This window comes from Bufo bufo, chromosome 7, assembly GCF_905171765.1.
Source record: "Bufo bufo chromosome 7, aBufBuf1.1, whole genome shotgun sequence".
NCBI classification, from domain to species: Eukaryota; Metazoa; Chordata; class Amphibia; order Anura; family Bufonidae; genus Bufo; species Bufo bufo.
The window spans coordinates 654,342-673,445 of NC_053395.1; the positions used below are offsets into that span (position 1 = coordinate 654,342).

Sequence of the window (19,104 nt, forward strand, 5' to 3'; positions counted from 1 at the left end):
CTTCAAGAGGTAGTCCCCTGAAATGGTTTTCACTTCACAGGTGTGCCCTGTCAGGTTTAATAAGTGGGATTTCTTGCCTTATAAATGGGGTTGGGACCATCAGTGGCGTTGAGGAGAAGTCAGGTGGATACACAGCTGATAGTCCTACTGAATAGACTGTTAGAATTTGTATTATGGCAAGAAAAAAGCAGCTAAGTAAAGAAAAACGAGTGGCCATCATTACTTTAAGAAATGAAGGTCAGTCAGTCACCCGAAAAATTTGGAAAACTTTGAAAGTAAGGGCTATTTGACCATGAAGGAGAGTGATGGGGTGCTGCGCCAGATGACCTGGCCTACACAGTCACCGGACCTGAACCCAATCGAGATGGTTTGGGGTAAGCTGGACCGCAGAGTGAAGGCAAAAGGGCCAACAAGTGCTAAGCATCTCTGGGAACTCCTTCAAGACTGTTGGAAGACCATTTCAGGGGACTACCTCTTGAAGCTCATCAAGAGAATCCCAAGAGTGTGCAAAGCAGTAATCAAAGCAAAAGGTGGCTACTTTGAAGAACCTAGAATATGACATATTTTCAGTTGTTTCACACTTGTTTGTTATGTATATAATTCCACATGTGTTAATTCATAGTTTTGATGCCTTCATAGTCATAAAAATAAAGAAAACTCTTTGAATGAGAAGGTGTGTCCAAACTTTTGGTCTGTACTGTATATATATACACAACACAATGGGGGAGCTCCCCACATGAACAACGCCACATGGGAATACAAGAAAGAGAGAGTGACCTACAACATCCTACCTGGATTATTTTCTCAGTGCAGCTGAGTTCTTTGTCTTTGAGTGCAAGGGTTTATACCTTTTAGCCCCCCAAGGATGTCCAGTGTGAAGTATGTGTGTCCTGTATGAGTCCACTGCTCTGGACCGTGGCCTGGTGGTCATCTGACACAGGACAATGACTTTCTGTATGTTAACTGACTATCCCTAACAATATTACAAGGAATATAGAAGGTAATATGATAATTAAAGGGGGAACCTATCAGTATTTTATGGATAAAAAACTCTTCTACCCCCTGACCCCTTATAGCTGGTTTCCTTTCCGGTCAGGGTTAGCTAACCCTAATCCCCTGACCCTCATAGCTGTATTTGGCATGCCATGGCTTTCCTTTCCAGTTAGTGTTATCTAACCCTAATCCCCTGACCCTCATAGCTGTATTTGGCATGCCATGGCTTTCCTTTCCAGTTAGTGTTAGCTAACCCTAATCCCCTGACCCTCATAGCTGTATTTGGCATGCCATGGCTTTCCTTTCCAGTTAGTGTTAGCTAACCCTAACCCCCTGACCCTCATAGCTGTATTTGGCATGCCATGGCTTTCCTTTCCAGTTAGTGTTAGCTAACCCTAACCTGCTGAGCCTCATAGCTGTATTTGGCATGCCATGGCTTTCTTTTCCAGTTAGTGTTAGCTAACCCTAACCTGCTGAGCCTCATAGCTGTATTTGGCATGCCATGGCTTTCTTTTCCAGTTAGTGTTAGCTAACCCTAACCCCCTTACCCTCATAGCTGTATTTGGCATGCCATGGATTTCCTTTCCAGTTAGTGTCAGCTAACCCTAACCCCCTTACCCTCATAGCTGTATTTGGCATGTCATGGCTTTCCTTTTCAGTTAGTGTTAGCTAACCCTAACCCCTTGACCCTCATAGCTGTATTTGGCATGCCATGGCTTTCCTTTCCAGTTAGTGTTAGCTAACCCTAACCCCCTGACCCTCATAGCTGTATTTGGCATGCCATGGATTTCCTTTCCAGTTAGTGTCAGCTAACCCTAACCCCCTTACCCTCATAGCTGTATTTGGCATGTCATGGCTTTCCTTTTCAGTTAGTGTTAGCTAACCCTAACCCCTTGACCCTCATAGCTGTATTTGGCATGCCATGGCTTTCCTTTCCAGTTAGTGTTAGCTAACCCTAACCCCCTGACCCTCATAGCTGTATTTGGCATGCCATGGCTTTCCTTTCCAGTTAGTGTTAGCTAACCCTAACCCCCTGACCCTCATAGCTGTATTTGGCATGCCATGGATTTCCTTTCCAGTTAGTGTCAGCTAACCCTAATCCCCTGACCCTCATAGCTGTATTTGGCATGCCATGGCTTTCCTTTCCAGTTAGTGTTAGCTAACGCTAACCCCCTGACCCTCATAGCTGTATTTGGCATGCCATGGCTTTCCTTTCCAGTTAGTGTTAGCTAACGCTAACCCCCTGACCCTCATAGCTGTATTTGGCATGCCATGGCTTTCTTTTCCAGTTAGTGTCAGCTAACCCTAACCCCCTGACCCCCATAGCTGTATTTGGCATGCCATGGCTTTCTTTTCCAGTTAGTGTTAGCTAACCCTAACCCCCTGACCCTCATAGCTGTATTTGGCATGCCATGGCTTTCCTTTCCAGTTAGTGTCAGCTAACCCTAACCCCCTGACCCTCATAGCTGTATTTGGCATGCCATGGCTTTCCTTTCCAGTTAGTTAGCTAACCCTAACCCCCTGACCCTCATAGCTGTATTTGGCATGCCATGGCTTTCCTTTCCAGTTAGTGTTAGCTAACCCTAATCCCCTGACCCTCATAGCTGTATTTGGCATGCCATGGCTTTCCTTTCCAGTTAGTGTTAGCTAACCCTAACCCCCTGACCCTCATAGCTGTATTTGGCATGTCATGGCTTTCCTTTCCAGTTAGTGTCAGCTAACGCTAACCCCCTGACCCTCATAGCTGTATTTGGCATGCCATGGCTTTCCTTTCCAGTTAGTTAGCTAACCCTAACCCCCTGACCCTCATAGCTGTATTTGGCATGCCATGGCTTTCCTTTCCAGTTAGTGTTAGCTAACGCTAACCCCCTGACCCTCATAGCTGTATTTGGCATGCCATGGCTTTCCTTTCCAGTTAGTGTTAGCTAACCCTAATCCCCTGACCCTCATAGCTGTATTTGGCATGCCATGGATTTCCTTTCCAGTTAGTGTTAGCTAACCCTAACCCCCTGACCCTCATAGCTGTATTTGGCATGCCATGGCTTTCCTTTCCAGTTAGTGTTAGCTAACGCTAACCCCCTGACCCTCATAGCTGTATTTGGCATGCCATGGCTTTTCTTTTCCAGTTAGTTAGCTAACCCTAACCCCCTGACCCTCATAGCTGTATTTGGCATGCCATGGCTTTCCTTTCCAGTTAGTGTTAGCTAACGCTAACCCCCTGACCCTCATAGCTGTATTTGGCATGCCATGGCTTTTCTTTTCCAGTTAGTTAGCTAACCCTAACCCCCTGACCCTCATAGCTGTATTTGGCATGCCATGGCTTTCCTTTCCAGTTAGTGTTAGCTAACCCTAATCCCCTGACCCTCATAGCTGTATTTGGCATGCCATGGCTTTCCTTTCCAGTTAGTGTTAGCTAACGCTAACCCCCTGACCCTCATAGCTGTATTTGGCATGCCATGGCTTTCCTTTCCAGTTAGTGTTAGCTAACGCTAACCCCCTGACCCTCATAGCTGTATTTGGCATGCCATGGCTTTCCTTTCCAGTTAGTGTTAGCTAACCCTAACCCCCTGACCCCCATAGCTGTATTTGGCATGCCATGGCTTTCTTTTCCAGTTAGTGTTAGCTAACCCTAACCCCCTGACCCTCATAGCTGTATTTGGCATGCCATGGCTTTCCTTTCCAGTTAGTGTTAGCTAACCCTAATCCCCTGACCCTCATAGCTGTATTTGGCATGCCATGGCTTTCCTTTCCAGTTAGTGTTAGCTAACGCTAACCCCCTGACCCTCATAGCTGTATTTGGCATGCCATGGCTTTCCTTTCCAGTTAGTGTTAGCTAACCCTAACCCCCTGACCCCCATAGCTGTATTTGGCATGCCATGGCTTTCTTTTCCAGTTAGTGTTAGCTAACCCTAACCCCCTGACCCTCATAGCTGTATTTGGCATACCATGGCTTTCCTTTCCAGTTATTATCGATGTTCTGCTGCCTCTGAGTGACTATCTTGTAAACCAGAGTGTCAACAAGAACCAAGGGAATTAGCTAAATATGTCCCTTCCCTCACAATGATTCTGCCTTATGCATGACCCCATCATGTTCTGGTAAATCTTACTATAAATGCCTCTGTGTGTGGGTCTCACTTGAGGTTACCCATTTGCTGTATAATGTCTGCTCTTTCTGTGTTCTGCAGGCTTCCATGAAAAGGATGAGCATCCCTATTGTTCATATGATTATTACCGACTATTTGGAACAGTCTGTGCTGGTTGTTCTGAACCTGTGAAGGAAAGCTACATATCGGCTTTGAATGGTTTATGGCACCCTCAGTGCTTTGTGTGTCATGTGAGTACACGATCTCTCTGCAGGACAGAAGACCTCCTTCACTATCAGAGACCACCGGTTAGGCTTTTCTTAAGGCTGTATTACACAGCCCAATTTAACAGGCAATAGGAAGGAAGCGTTCCTTCCCATTAATCGTCTGCTTGCTGGTGGAGAAGACGCAGCTATTTAATGCAGTGATCTTCTCCACATTATAGGGAGGGGCGATCACTAATGAGATCGCTAGTCTCCGTACTGATTCATTGTTTACCGGCAGCAGATTGTGATTATACAGCACAACTAATTGGGTTGGGGTTCGGGTTAACGAGCAACCGCTCATCCATCAGCCAATCGGCGGCAGCATTTACTGCCAGATGATCGCTAATGAGCATTACTATGAAAGCTCCGTAGCGCTTATCCGTAGAGAAATCAACAGGTGTAATACAGGCTTTAGACGGCGGCCACAAGGATTAGAACTCCAAGACGGAGTTAGCTCGGGTGCTACGTTACAGCCCAGTGAGTGAGGCTGAAGATTTCAATGGAACCCTAATTACAAAATTTGGTTTCCCGACATTTTAGCAAATCCAGACACCAATTTCAAATTGTGGACTATTATAGTCATCACACAGTTATATGGGCAAGACATATCTGCTAGCAGTGTGTTATAGAGCAGGAGGAGATGAGCAGATTATATATAAAGAGAACCTGTCACCACGTAATCTGCAGGCAGCGTGTTATAGAGCAGGAGGAGCTGAGCAGATTATATATAAAGAGATCCTGTCACCGTGTAATCTGCAGGCAGTGTGATATAGAGCAGGAGGAGCTGAGCAGATTATATGTAAAGAGATCCTGTCACCGTGTAATCTGCACGCAGCGTGTTATAGAGCAGGAGGAGCTGAGCAGATTATATATAAAGAGAACCCGTCACCGTGTAATCTGCAGGCAGCGTGTTATAGAGCAGGAGGAGCTGAGCAGATTATATATAAAGAGAACCTGTCACCATGTAATCTGCAGGCAGTGTGTTATAGAGCAGGAGGAGCTGAGCAGATTATATATACAGAGATCCTGTCACCGTGTAATCTGCAGGCAGCGTGTTATAGAGCAGGAGGAGCTGAGCAGATTATATATAAAGAGAACCCGTCACCATGTAATCTGCAGGCAGTGTGTTATAGAGCAGGAGGAGCTGAGCAGATTATATATAAAGAGATCCTGTCACCATGTAATCTGCAGGCAGTGTGTTATAGAGCAGGAGGAGCTGAGCAGATTATATATACAGAGATCCTGTCACCGTGTAATCTGCAGGCAGCGTGTTATAGAGCAGGAGGAGCTGAGCAGATTATATATAAAGAGAACCCGTCACCATGTAATCTGCAGGCAGTGTGTTATAGAGCAGGAGGAGCTGAGCAGATTATATATAAAGAGAACCTGTCACCATGTAATCTGCAGGCAGCGTGTTATAGAGCAAGAGGAGCTGAGCAGATTATATATATATATATATATATATATATATATATATATATATATAGGTCCTTCTCAAAAAATTAGCATATTGTGATAAAGTTTATTATTTCCTGTAATGTACTGATAAACATTAGACTTTCATATATTTTAGATTCATTACACACAACTGAAGTAGTTCAAGCCTTTTCTTGTTTTAATATTGATGATTTTGGCATACAGCTCATGAAAACCCAAAATTCCTATCTAAAAAAATTTGCATATTTCATCCGACCAATAAAAGAAAAGTGTTTTTAATACAAAAAAAGTCAACCTTCAAATAATTAAGTTCAGTTCTGCCCTCAATACTTGGTGGGGAATCCTTTTGCAGAAATGACGGCTTCAATGCGGCAATGTGGCATGGAGGCAATCAGCCTGTGGCCCTGCTGAGGTGTTATGGAGGCCCAAGATGCTTCCATAGCGGCCTTAAGCTCATCCAGAGTGTTGGGTCTTGCGTCTCTCAACTTTCTCTTCCCAATATCCCACAGATTCTCTATGGGGTTCAGGTCAGGAGAGTTGGCAGGCCAATTGAGCACAGTAATACCATGGTCAGTAAACCATTTACCAGTGGTTTTGCACTGTGAGCAGGTGTCAGGTCGTGCTGAAAAATGACATCTTCATCTCCATAAAGCTTTTCAGCAGATGGAAGCATGAAGTGCTCCAAAATCTCCTGATAGCTAGCTGCATTGACCCTGCCCTTGATAAAACACAGTGGACCAACACCAGCAGCTGACATGGCACCCCAGACCACGGTACTCAAAAGTTGTCATGCAGATAATTTATTCCATCCAAATCAATGTACATATAGCAACTGTTAATAAGAACCTACAACAACCTCATACTTATCCAGATAGAAAAATGCTAAATCCTAAACCAAAAAAGAAGGATCGATGAGACTATAACTCTAAAATATATAATAATATTTATTTAATCAAAATATATTACTCTAATACAATAAATAGGAAAGAAAGGCACGATGGAAAATGGTACAGAAAATATTACATGAGGCACATTAATCAGATAAAGCACTGCATGTCATAATAGCCGGGTATAGGCCAAAGGCAGATATATCAAACTGCATATACAAAGCTGAGTACATAGAAGATACAAAAAGCCCCAGTTATTGCACTCCACCAGGGCAACATAAGCCCAGGACAATTATATCAAGCTGAATATATAAAGCTGAGTACATAAATAATACTCCACTCCACCAGGGCAACACAAGATATAAGCCCAAGGCAGATATATCAAGCTGAATATATAAAGCTGAATACATAAATAATATTTCACTTCACTAGGGCAGCACAAAATGTGAACACAGGACAGGTCTCTCAAGCTGAAAATACACTGAACAAAAGTATAAACGCAACCCTTTCGGTTTTGCTCCCATTTTGCATGAGCTGAACTCAAAGATCTGAAACATTTTCTACTGATTCCATTCTGTCACACCATTATGATATTATTAATTTAATCATTCTTGTTTTCCGTTCATGTATTCTGTGCAACTTACTATTGCTTAATCTATATGTTGCAAAACAGGTCATTAACAAATGGATGACCTTTTTTGTATTTTTTATTTATTTATTGCTTTTTTGTGATAAAAACATTCTTAAAATCTTTTATTGTTGCATTCAAAGACTTAGAGCTTTTTTATCTGGTCACCTCCTGTGTGAGGATTTATTGTTTTGGAATAAGTTGTAGTTTTTTATTGGGGTCATGTTAGGTACTTACACATTTTGTCGCCATCTTTTTTGCAGTGTTCACTGTATGGTTTAGAGATTAAGATAAGTCTCGTTGTGTTTCTTCATGTTCCTTTGCTTCTTTACAGGTCTGTCGAAGCCCATTTCTGAATGGAAGCTTCTTTGAGAATGAGGGCCTTCCGCTGTGTGAGACGCATTACCACTCCTGTCGAGGTTCTCTGTGCGCCGGGTGTGATCAGCCCATAACTGGTCGATGTGTGACTGCAATGGGACGCAAGTTTCATCCACAGCATCTGAGTTGCACTTTTTGCTTGCGGCAACTTAACAAAGGCACTTTCCGAGAGCAAGAAGGCAAACCATATTGTCAAGCTTGTTTCGCCCGCCTGTATGGCTAAATATTCAGTCATCCAGATGCTCTTATGTGTGTGCAGAAGGTTGTAAAGTGATGTGAGGATGTCCTCATGTACACGAGGGGTGGGTTAGATATCACGTCTGTAACAGGCTTTGCACTTCTAGTAAGGAGCTCTCACTTCTTCTCTATCATCATTCACCGCTTCTACTAGCATTCGGGAAATATTCTGTCTCTCAGCACAGTTTTTCACTTATTTTTCTTGTGATGCTCCACCAAAAATGAACACATAATCGGAAGCTTGTGACTTGCAAAAACTTTGTAGAGATGATTGAAATGTCTAAGCTGGTACTATATATATAATATATGTAATGTGCACTGGTGTTTAATATGTGTACATTACATTTCCTACATACATGTGGATTAAAAGGATAACCTTCGCTCCATCTTACCACTTATGTCGAATAACATCTCGGCAAGGTAGGTTTTACTCCTCCAGAGCTACATATTACTGTGTCTACTGATGAAAGGAGTTTTGGGCTGAAAGGAAGGTGCGGCAGCAATATAGATCCTTGGCGTCATTTCCACGTGAAAGGTTCTAGGAATAACCAGATTGCTCATTCAAGGAACAACATTTTCTGCAAATCAGTAATCATTTCATGTTCACTTCTGGCCAGGTTAGGTGACTGGTTTCAGCCACTGTGTTCTGTAGACCATGAATATTCAGACTGGTGAATGAGTTTATGTGGCAATGTATTTTGTGATGAAAAACAATGAAGAACAATAAAGTTTTTCCAGAGATTCACAAACACACCTGAGAGGTAAGTAGGGGAAAGCAGGAACTGGATACATTTACATGTAGTTTTAGGGGGCATTCCAACATAATGGTAACCCTGACCCCAATAACATCAAGGGGTTAAGTCATCAGTATCCGATGAGTGGTTAGGGTTGGCCCCTGCTATACTATTTGATGATGTTTCCAGTCCTTTTATATTGATGGTCTATCTGATCGGCGGGGTTCCAACACCCTGTACCCACTGATCAGCTGTGGTGCCAGACGTCAGCGCCATTGTGTATAGTGGACAGAGCTGGTCATATTAACAATGCTGTAGCCTTGATATGGTGCCGACTTCTGACAGCACAGCTACTGCAAAACAACTAAGGGGTGTCGGACCCTCTCCATCACATGCTGAGGATAGCCCATTAATATAAATGTACCAAAAAAAACTTTTTAAGTCTTGGGTAAAACACATTTAAGGGAGGTAGATGTGTATGTACTTAATTTGTATTCATTTTCTTTCTAGATGCCAAATTAAGCAACTTTCTAAATAGTGTTCATTTAAATTCTGTATTGTCAGGTTTGTCGGGTCTCTCTGCTTTAACCATCCAGATCAGGACGTAGAGCGGTAGGAATCCAGTCACACAAGCATGGGGGCAAAGCAGCAGCCTCCTGACACAGAGAACTCACATTCAGCTTATGTTACTGCGACAGATGAGTCTACATGAGAAACAACAAGGGTTCGGGTGTAAAGATAGAAACATCCTGTTACTCGTCATTAGATGCATCATAACTAGAAACAGGGAATCTACATGAATAAGCACATTCCAACCATAATAATCTGCCACAAATAGTTCCCACAAAAGTAAATCATCCCTACAATGAAAATAAATGTATGTGTGTGTGTGTGTGTGTGTGTATATATATATATATATATATATATATACAGGGAGTGCAGAATTATTAGGCAAGTTGTATTTTTGAGGATTAATTTTATTATTGAACAACAACCATGTTCTCAATGAACCCAAAAAACTCATTAATATCAAAACTGAATATTTTTGGAAGTAGTTTTTAGTTTGTTTTTAGTTTTAGCTATTTTAGGGGGATATCTGTGTGTGCAGGTGACTATTACTGTGCATAATTATTAGGCAACTTAACAAAAAACAAATATATACCCATTTCAATTATTTATTTTTACCAGTGAAACCAATATAACATCTCAACATTCACAAATATACATTTCTGACATTCAAAAACAAAACAAAAACAAATCAGTGACCAATATAGCCACCTTTCTTTGCAAGGACACTCAAAAGCCTGCCATCCATGGATTCTGTCAGTGTTTTGATCTGTTCACCATCAACATTGCGTGCAGCAGCAACCACAGCCTCCCAGACACTGTTCAGAGAGGTGTACTGTTTTCCCTCCTTGTAAATCTCACATTTGATGATGGACCACAGGTTCTCAATGGGGTTCAGATCAGGTGAACAAGGAGGCCATGTCATTAGATTTTCTTCTTTTATACCCTTTCTTGCCAGCCACGCTGTGAAGTACTTGGACGCGTGTGATGGAGCATTGTCCTGCATGAAAATCATGTTTTTCTTGAAGGATGCAGACTTCTTCCTGTACCACTGCTTGAAGAAGGTGTCTTCCAGAAACTGGCAGTAGGACTGGGAGTTGAGCTCGACTCCATCCTCAACCCGAAAAGGCCCCACAAGCTCATCTTTGATGATACCAGCCCAAACCAGTACTCCACCTCCACCTTACTGGCGTCTGAGTCGGACTGGAGCTCTCAGCCCTTTACCAATCCAGCCACGGGCCCATCCATCTGCCCCATCAAGACTCACTCTCATTTCATCAGTCCAAAAAACCTTAGAAAAATCAGTCTTGAGATATTTCTTGGCCCAGTCTTGACGTTTCAGCTTGTGTGTCTTGTTCAGTGGTGGTCGTCTTTCAGCCTTTCTTACCTTGGCCATGTCTCTGAGTATTGCACACCTTGTGCTTTTGGGCACTCCAGTGATGTTGCAGCTCTGAAATATGGCCAAACTGGTGGCAAGTGGCATCTTGGCAGCTGCACGCTTGACTTTTCTCAGTTCATGGGCAGTTATTTTGCGCCTTGGTTTTTCCACACGCTTCTTGCGACCCTGTTGACTATTTTAAATGAAACGCTTGATTGTTCGATGATCACGCTTCAGAAGCTTTGCAATTTTAAGAGTGCTGCATCCCTCTGCAAGATATCTCACTATTTTTGACTTTTCTGAGCCTGTCAAGTCCTTCTTTTGACCCATTTTGCCAAAGGAAAGGAAGTTGCCTAATAATTATGCACACCTAATATAGGGTGTTGATGTCATTAGACCACACCCCTTCTCATTACAGAGATGCACATCACCTAATATGCTTAATTGGTAGTAGGCTTTCGAGCCTATACAGCTTGGAGTAAGACAACATGCATAAAGAGGATGATGTGGTCAAAATACTCATTTGCCTAATAATTCTGCACGCAGTGTATATACTGCTCAAAAAAATAAAGGGAACACAAAAATAACACATCCTAGATCTGAATTAATTAAATATTCTTCTGAAATACTTTGTTCTTTACATAGTTGAATGTGCTGACAACAAAATCACACAAAAATAAAAAAATGGAAATCAAATTTTTTAACCCATGGAGGTCTGGATTTGGAGTCACACTCAAAATTAAAGTGGAAAAACACACTACAGGCTGATCCAACTTTGATGTGATGTCCCTAAAACAAGTCAAAATGAGGCTCAGTAGTGTGTGTGGCCTCCACGTGCATGTATGACCTCTCTACAACGCCTGTGCATGCTCCTGATGAGGTGGCGGACGGTCTCCTGAGGGATCTCCTCCCAGACCTGGACTAAAGCATCTGCCAACTCCTGGACAGTCTGTGGTGCAACGTGACGTTGGTGGATAGAGCGAGACATGATGTCCCAGATGTGCTCAATTGGATTCAGGTCTGGGGAATGGGCGGGCCAGTCCATAGCATCAATGCCTTCGTCTTGCAGGAACTGCTGACACACTCCAGCCACATGAGGTCTAGCATTGTCTTGCATTAGGAGGAACCCAGGGCCAACCGCACCAGCATATGGTCTCACAAGGGGTCTGAGGATCTCATCTCGGTACCTAATGGCAGTCAGGCTACCTCTGGCGAGCACATGGAGGGCTGTGCGGCCCTACAAAGAAATGCCACCCCACACTATTACTGACCCAATGCCAAACCGGTCATGCTGGAGGATGTTGCAGTCAGCAGAACGTTCTCCACGGCGTCTCCAGACTCTGTCACGTCTGTCACATGTGCTCAGTGTGAACCTGCTTTCATCTGTGAAGAGCACAGGGCACCAGTGGCGAATTTGCCAATCTTGCTGTTCTCTGGCAAATGCCAAACGTCCTGCACGGTGTTGGGCTGTAAGCACAACCCCCACCTGTTGACGTCGGGCCCTCTTATCACCCTCATGGAGTCTGTTTCTGACCGTTTGAGCAGACACATGCACATTTGTGGCCTGCTGGAGGTCATTTTGCAGGGCTCTGGCAGTGCTCCTCCTGTTCCTCCTTGCACAAAGGCGGAGGTAGCGGTCCTGCTGCTGGGTTGTTGCCCTCCTACGGCCTCCTCCACGTCTCCTGGTGTACTGGCCTGTCTCCTGGTAGCGCCTCCATGCTCTGGACACTACGCTGACAGACACAGCAAACCTTCTTGCCACAGTTTGCATTGATGTGCCATCCTGGATAAGCTGCACTACCTGAGCCACTTGTGTGGGTTGTAGACTCATGCTACCACTAGAGTGAAAGCACCGCCAGCATTCAAAAGTGACCAAAACATCAGCCAGGAAGCATAGGAACTGAGAAGTGGTCTGCGGTTACCACCTGCAGAACCACTCCTTTTTTGGGGGTGTCTTGCTAATTGCCTATAATTTCCACCTGTTGTCTATCCCATTTGCACAACAGCATGTGAAATTGATTGTCACTCAGTGTTGCTTCCTAAGTGGACAGTTTGATTTCACAGAAGTGTGATTGACTTGGAGTTACATTGTGTTGTTTAAGTGTTCCCTTTATTTTTTTGAGCAGTATATACAGTACAGACCAAAAGTTTAGACACACCTTCTCATTCAAAGAGTTTTCTTTATTTTCATGACTATGAAAATTGTAGATTCACACTGAAGGCATCAAAACTATGAATTAACACATGTGGAATTATATACATAACAAACAAGTGTGAAACAACTGAACATATGTCATATTCTAGGTTCTTCAAAGTAGCCACCTTTTGCTTTGATTACAGCTTTGCACACTCTTGGCATTCTCTTGATGAGCTTCAAGAGGTAGTCCCCTGAAATGGTTTTCACTTCACAGGTGTGCCCTGTCAGGTTTAATAAGTGGGATTTCTTGCCTTATAAATGGGGTTGGGACCATCAGTTGCGTTGAGGAGAAGTCAGGTGGATACACAGCTGATAGTCCTACTGAATAGACTGTTAGAATTGGTATTATGGCAAGAAAAAAGCAGCTAAGTAAAGAAAAACGAGTGGCCATCATTACTTTAAGAAATGAAGGTCAGTCAGTCAGCCGAAAAATTGAGAAAACTTTGAAAGTAAGGGCTATTTGACCATGAAGGAGAGTGATGGGGTGCTGCGCCAGATGACCTGGCCTCCACAGTCACCGGACCTGAACCCAATCGAGATGGTTTGGGGTGAGCTGGACTGCAGAGTGAAGGCAAAAGGGCCAACAAGTGCTAAGCATCTCTGGGAACTCCTTCAAGACTGTTGGAAGACCATTTCAGGGGACTACTGCTTGAAGCTCATCAAGAGAATGCCAAGAGTGTGCAAAGCAGTAATCAAAGCAAAAGGTGGCTACTTTGAAGAACCTAGAATATGACATATTTTCAGTTGTTTCACACTTGTTTGTTATGTATATAATTCCACATGTGTTAATTCATAGTTTTGATGCCTTCATAGTCATGAAAATAAAGAAAACTCTTTGAATGAGAAGGTGTGTCCAAACTCTTGGTCTGTACTGTATATATATAAATGAAAATGAGAAATAAAGTGAAAAAAATATAAAAAATATAGCAAAAAGGCAGAAACAGGGTATCCAAATAAATTAACAAGGATAATAAAGTGTGGATCTGATGGATCCCTGGGCCTAACCCTAACCCTACATTCTTTGTACTGATAGTCAATGGTGTCGCACTGCGACATGCTGCGACCGCCACACGACAGTCACACAAAAATCCATACAATTTGGATTTTTGAGTGACTGTCACATTGCAGTAGCAGCATGTCGCAATGCGACACCAGCATCACAAAGAATGTCACACGGCATATGTTGTACCTGTTCTGTTTTTATACCCGTTCACACAGTGTGCAGTCTGACATTCAGCATAAACTGTTCCTGTCTTCCAAATAAGAGGACTGTTCTTTGTAGTGTAACTTGTTTATTGGTCAACAGGTTGTACTCTCTGCTCGATGCGCGTGAGTGAGAGATTGTCCAAGTGAGATTGATTGATTGGTAAAACAGGATTGTTTGGTAAAACTGCAAGAATACAAATAGCAAGTATAAGTATAAAGTACAGATAGCATGTACTATAACATTTGCATTAAAGCTGAAGCATATGGTAAAATAGCTGCCTGTACATACGATTACATATCTAGCTAACAGTAGTAACAACTCCCTGAGTAACAATTACAACTAGCTGAACAGCTCTGCATACATAACATATGCCACTGAAAGAAAGGTAGATCTCTCACCAGATATGCTTTTACAAGGATGGTAGAGTTTGAGAAGGACAGCTCTGCTGATGTGACTGGAGACTTCTCTTTCCCAGGATGCTTTGCACCACCCACAATGCAGCAGTCGTTTTAACAAGAAAAACTAAGTGTAATACAACTTAACGCTGCTAGATGGTGCTATAACCACATTAAACACTTCAGATATACCAAAACCCTGACAGAATGAAATAGGATCATTTTCTAACCCTGCTGGGCAGCGCACTACCCTTTTGTCGTGTGTTGCTGTTATTGCATATATTGATTATATTGCTTTCTCTCCATTTTTTTTGTATTTTCTGTGGTTTTTATATGTATATTGTTATAGATTCTTAATTTGAATTCATTATTATCCATAAATACGTAAACTATTTCTCTATACAGGTAATTGTCTGGACAGCCTTACTCTATTCCTCTATTAATTCTTTTTCAGTCTGTGTAAGTGCACTCGCCGATGGTAGCCATTTCTAAAGCAGCCTCTAGATTGGGTTCCATGTATACATTATCATTATTATCATCCTTTATCCATGTATTTCCTTATTGATTTTAATACATTGCAATATTTTGCAACACTAAGAACAAAAAGTTGTGGAATTCTGGAAATCACAGGATGGATAGACATGTTAATCCTATGCAAATGATAAAAAAAATGGAAACAACATATTCAAAACATCATGATTTACTCAGTATCAAGTGTGAGCGCAGTAATACATGCCTTTGCTTGTTATCAATGAAATGAATGGTTTCTGAATGCACTTGGGCACACAAATCATCAAGATCCTCTGCTGGAGACATTGCAGGCCATGGCAGCAAATTCAGGCAACACAAGCTGCTCACAGTAGCACGAACAACATGCAGTCTGGTGTTATCCTGTTGGGAAATGGCTTCTGAGACACCTTGTTGGGACTTGAACCCAGGGACTCCTGTGTTCCAGGCGGCAGCTCTTCCAACTGAGCTACTCAGCTTTCTGGACAGCTCTTGTGCTGAACTGATGCCTAGTTCTCTGTGCCTCTTGTTCTGTTCCCCCTCCCTGGTTTGCTCCACCTTGTTCCCTGATTGGACAACCTATTTGAACCCAGCCTTGCACTTCCTGCTTGCGAGATTATTCTGTAACGGTCCTGGTCTGGTTCAAAGTCTTTTATTGCAACTACTTGTGGTAATTGTACGACCGATAGCGTAGTCAGGAGGAATTAAGCCCACCTGGCGGTACCCCCTCCAGGGGCGAGCATTAAGCCCACCTGGCGGTACCCCCTCCAGGGGGCGAGCATTAAAAACTTCCCTCCAGCCGAGCAAGTCTCTGGGACTTGCCCTCAAGGAATGGCAGCGGCTAAAAGTCAGACCGTTATCCGATTTCACATCCATAACGCCTGGGGACATTTTCCACCAAGTCCCCAGCATTAAGCCCACCTGGCGGTACCCCCTCCAGTCTGCATCGGCCCGAAAAAGGCCTGCAAGTCCATCATTAGCAGTTATGCAAACACTCCCCCACACTCTTCAATGCAGGAGAGCAAGCGGGGTCGACCCTCTATGCGGGGGGGGAGGGTCGGCTTCTGCCCCACAATTCCATTGCGACAAAAGAATGGCTCAAGGGATGACATTCAATAGATCGCAGCGAGGTAGCTGCTCTGCTACGCAAGAAACCCTGACCCAGAATCAGGTCGTCTACGAATGATTTAGCACCGGGTTCCCAACGAACGTGCGATGCGCTCCGGGAGAGAGGCGGCAGGGCTTCTGCGGTATCGTCACGTTTAGGGGGGATTCTGACTTAGAGGCGTTCAGTCATAATCCCACAGATGATAGCTTCGCCCCATTGGCTCCTCAGCCAAGCACATACACCAAATGTCTGAACCTGCGGTTCCTCTCGTACTGAGCAGGATTACTATTGCGACAACACGATCATCAGTAGGGTAAAACTAACCTGTCTCACGACGGTCTAAACCCAGCTCACGTTCCCTATTAGTGGGTGAACAATCCAACGCTTGGTGAATTCTGCTTCACAATGATAGGAATAGCCGACATCGAAGGATCAAAAAGCGACGTCGCTATGAACGCTTGGCCAACACAAGCCAGTTATCCCTGTGGTAACTTTTCTGACACCTCCTGCTTAAAACCTAAAAAGTCAGAAGGATCGTGAGGCCCCTGCTAGGCGCCTGCCGAGGCGAGGCACCGTCCGCCCAGGCACCCTCCTGAGAGACCTGCGGCGGCGGAGGGAAGGGGGACCGCCCCCACCGCTGCAGGAGCGACCAGGGAGAGAGCGCCCTTGCCCACCCGCGCCGGAAAACCAAGGAGGGGCGGGGGAGAGGCACCCACCGCAGCTGGGGCAATCCACGGGAAGGTTCGGTCTCCCATACGCCACATTTCCCGCGCACGCCGGACGGGCGGGGATTCGGTGCTGGGCTCTTTCCTCGCCGTTACTGAGGGAATCCTGGTTAGTTTCTTTTCCTCCGCTTAGTAATATGCTTAAATTCAGCGGGTCGCCACGTCTGATCTGAGGTCTGAGTCGGAAAAAAGGAGGCAGCGAGGAGGGTGGGAGAGCGCGCCGCCGGCGGCCCGGCCACCCCGTTGCCAGGCAGCCCTGTGTCACCACAGACAGCCTGGGGGGGGCACCGGATGCTACGGGGGCGCGGCTCGCGAGGTCTGGCCTTAGGGGGACGAAGGGGCAGGCGTGGGGCGCGCGGAGCAGAGGGGGAAACGCTTTCCCCACTCTCCCTCCCCAACCCCGTGGGAAAAACCCACCCCTGCGACCGACCCCAGCCGCGCCGCCGCCGCCACAAGCACCGGGAAGGGTTGGGGACGGCGGGGCGATTGACGGAGAAGCGACCCTCAGACAGGCGTAGCCCCGGGAGGAACCCGGGGCCGCAAGGTGCGTTCGAAGTGTCGATCAATGTGTCCTGCAATTCACTAATTCTCGCACGGCTCGTGAGGTCTGGCCTTAGGGGACCGAAGGGGCGGGTGTGGGGCGCGCGGAGCAGAGGGGGAACCGCTTTCCCCGCTCTCCCTCCCCGGCCCCGTGTGAAAAACCCACCCCTGCGACCAACCCCAGCCTCGCCGCCACAACCACCGGGAAGGGTGGGGGGCGGCGGGGCGATCGACGGAGAAGCGACCCTCAGACAGGCGTAGCCCTGGGAGGAACCCGGGGCCGCAAGGTGCGTTCGAAGTGTCGATGATCAATGTGTCCTGCAATTCACACTAATTCTCGCAGCTATCTGCGTTCTTCATCGACGCGCGAGCAGAGTGATCCACCGCTAAGAGTCACTCACGACTTTCATTTAACCTTTTTCCGCCGAGGGAGGACAAGACCCCCCAGCAGCGAGTAGGGACGTCGGCAGGTAGCACTTTCTCAGGGCCCTCCAGCGGCTACTCGGGTACATTTCCGTCATCTCACTCAGCTCGGTGAGCTGGGCCCTGGTGTCCAGGCGCTCGGCCCTCCACCCTGGTTCGGGCGAGGGACTGCGAGGCTTCAAAACCTACCGACAGGCGGCGTGCGGTACATGAATCGGCCTGCACCCGGGGCAAGGCACCACACCTCGCCCGGGATATAGTTCCCTGCACCCTCGACGGGAGGCTAACAGAGGGGGAGGGTCGGAGGACAGCACCGCATGGAAGGCAGCAGTAACGTCAACCCAGCTGGACCCGGTCGAGAGAGTGACACGGAGGGTAGTTCGGGGACCTGCTCAAAGCCCCCCCGCGGGCCCGGCCATCCCTGTCTCCGCATCGCCTCTCCGCCATCCCACCCGGGGGGTTTTGACATACCACGCTTCCCAACACAGACGCCTCCGACTTTTCTCCAGCCCCATGCCCAACCCCGCTGAGACGCTTGACGGTGGGACACGGCAGTGCAGCTGCGCAGGGCACAGGATAAGGGATGCAGAGCCCCCTTCTTCCCAACCGTCCAATCCACCTTCCCACCTACAGTCAACCAGGTTTCTTTCGGGTGCGCTGCAGTTCCACATCTCCGGCAGCCCCCGCTGGTCAGGATAGGCCGGCGCGCACCCCGTGCGGGTGGTCGCCCGATACCGTTAATGATCCTTCTGCAGGTTCACCTACAGAAACCTTGTTACGACTTTTACTTCCTCTAGATAGTCAAGTTTGATTGTCTTCTCGGCGCCGCGCCCGGGCCCCCGGATTGGTTTTGGTCTGATAAATGCACGCATCCCTGGGGGTCAGCGCTCGTCGGCATGTATTAGCTCTAGAATTACCACAGTTATCCAAGTAACGGTTGGAACGATCAAAGGAACCATAACTGATTTAATGAGCCATTCGCAGTTTCACTGTACCGGCCGTGCGTACTTACACGTGCATGGCTTAATCTTTGAGACAAGCATATACTACTGGCAGGATCAACCAGGTAGGCGACGGAGCGAGGAGGGGGTTCCGGAGAAACCGCCCCCCGTGGAGATGGAGGAGGAGGCGGACGGAAAGATAAAGAGTCTGACCACCGCCCCTGAAGGGCACGCGCACCACCAAGCGCGGCCCGCTTCCTCCCCTCCTAGCTGCTGAGGCAGAGGAGCAGACGAGGGTGGGGTGAGAGGGAAGGAGATTGTGGAGGAGGAGAAAAAGCCCCCAGGGCCAAGGCCAGGGGACGGGTCATCTGCCTCTCAGCTCCTTGTCTACCGCTTCAACCCTATTGTCTCTCTTCTCTGGCAACACAGGGCTATGCGGCATGGATGATCCCACACCCCCAGCACCCAGCCGC

General features: G+C 46.1%; 1 protein-coding gene and 1 non-coding gene across 2 annotated transcripts in view; one reads left to right on the forward strand and one right to left on the reverse strand.

Annotated features, from left to right (window-relative positions):
* TGFB1I1 (transforming growth factor beta 1 induced transcript 1) overlaps positions 1 to 9,396 on the forward strand; it is a 63,929-nt gene extending 54,533 nt beyond the window's left edge. The window contains exons 11-12 of the mRNA XM_040441881.1: positions 4,179 to 4,327; positions 7,629 to 9,396. Of these exons, the coding sequence (XP_040297815.1) occupies positions 4,179 to 4,327; positions 7,629 to 7,895 (416 nt within the window). The 3' untranslated portion in view covers positions 7,896 to 9,396. The remainder of the gene's footprint in view (positions 1 to 4,178; positions 4,328 to 7,628) is intronic.
* Positions 9,397 to 17,508: 8,112 nt separating this feature from the next.
* LOC121009073 lies at positions 17,509 to 17,662 on the reverse strand. The gene has a single exon (XR_005780684.1). It is a non-coding gene; the product is annotated as a 5.8S ribosomal RNA (ribosomal RNA).
* Between the last annotated feature and the right edge of the window lie 1,442 nt (positions 17,663 to 19,104).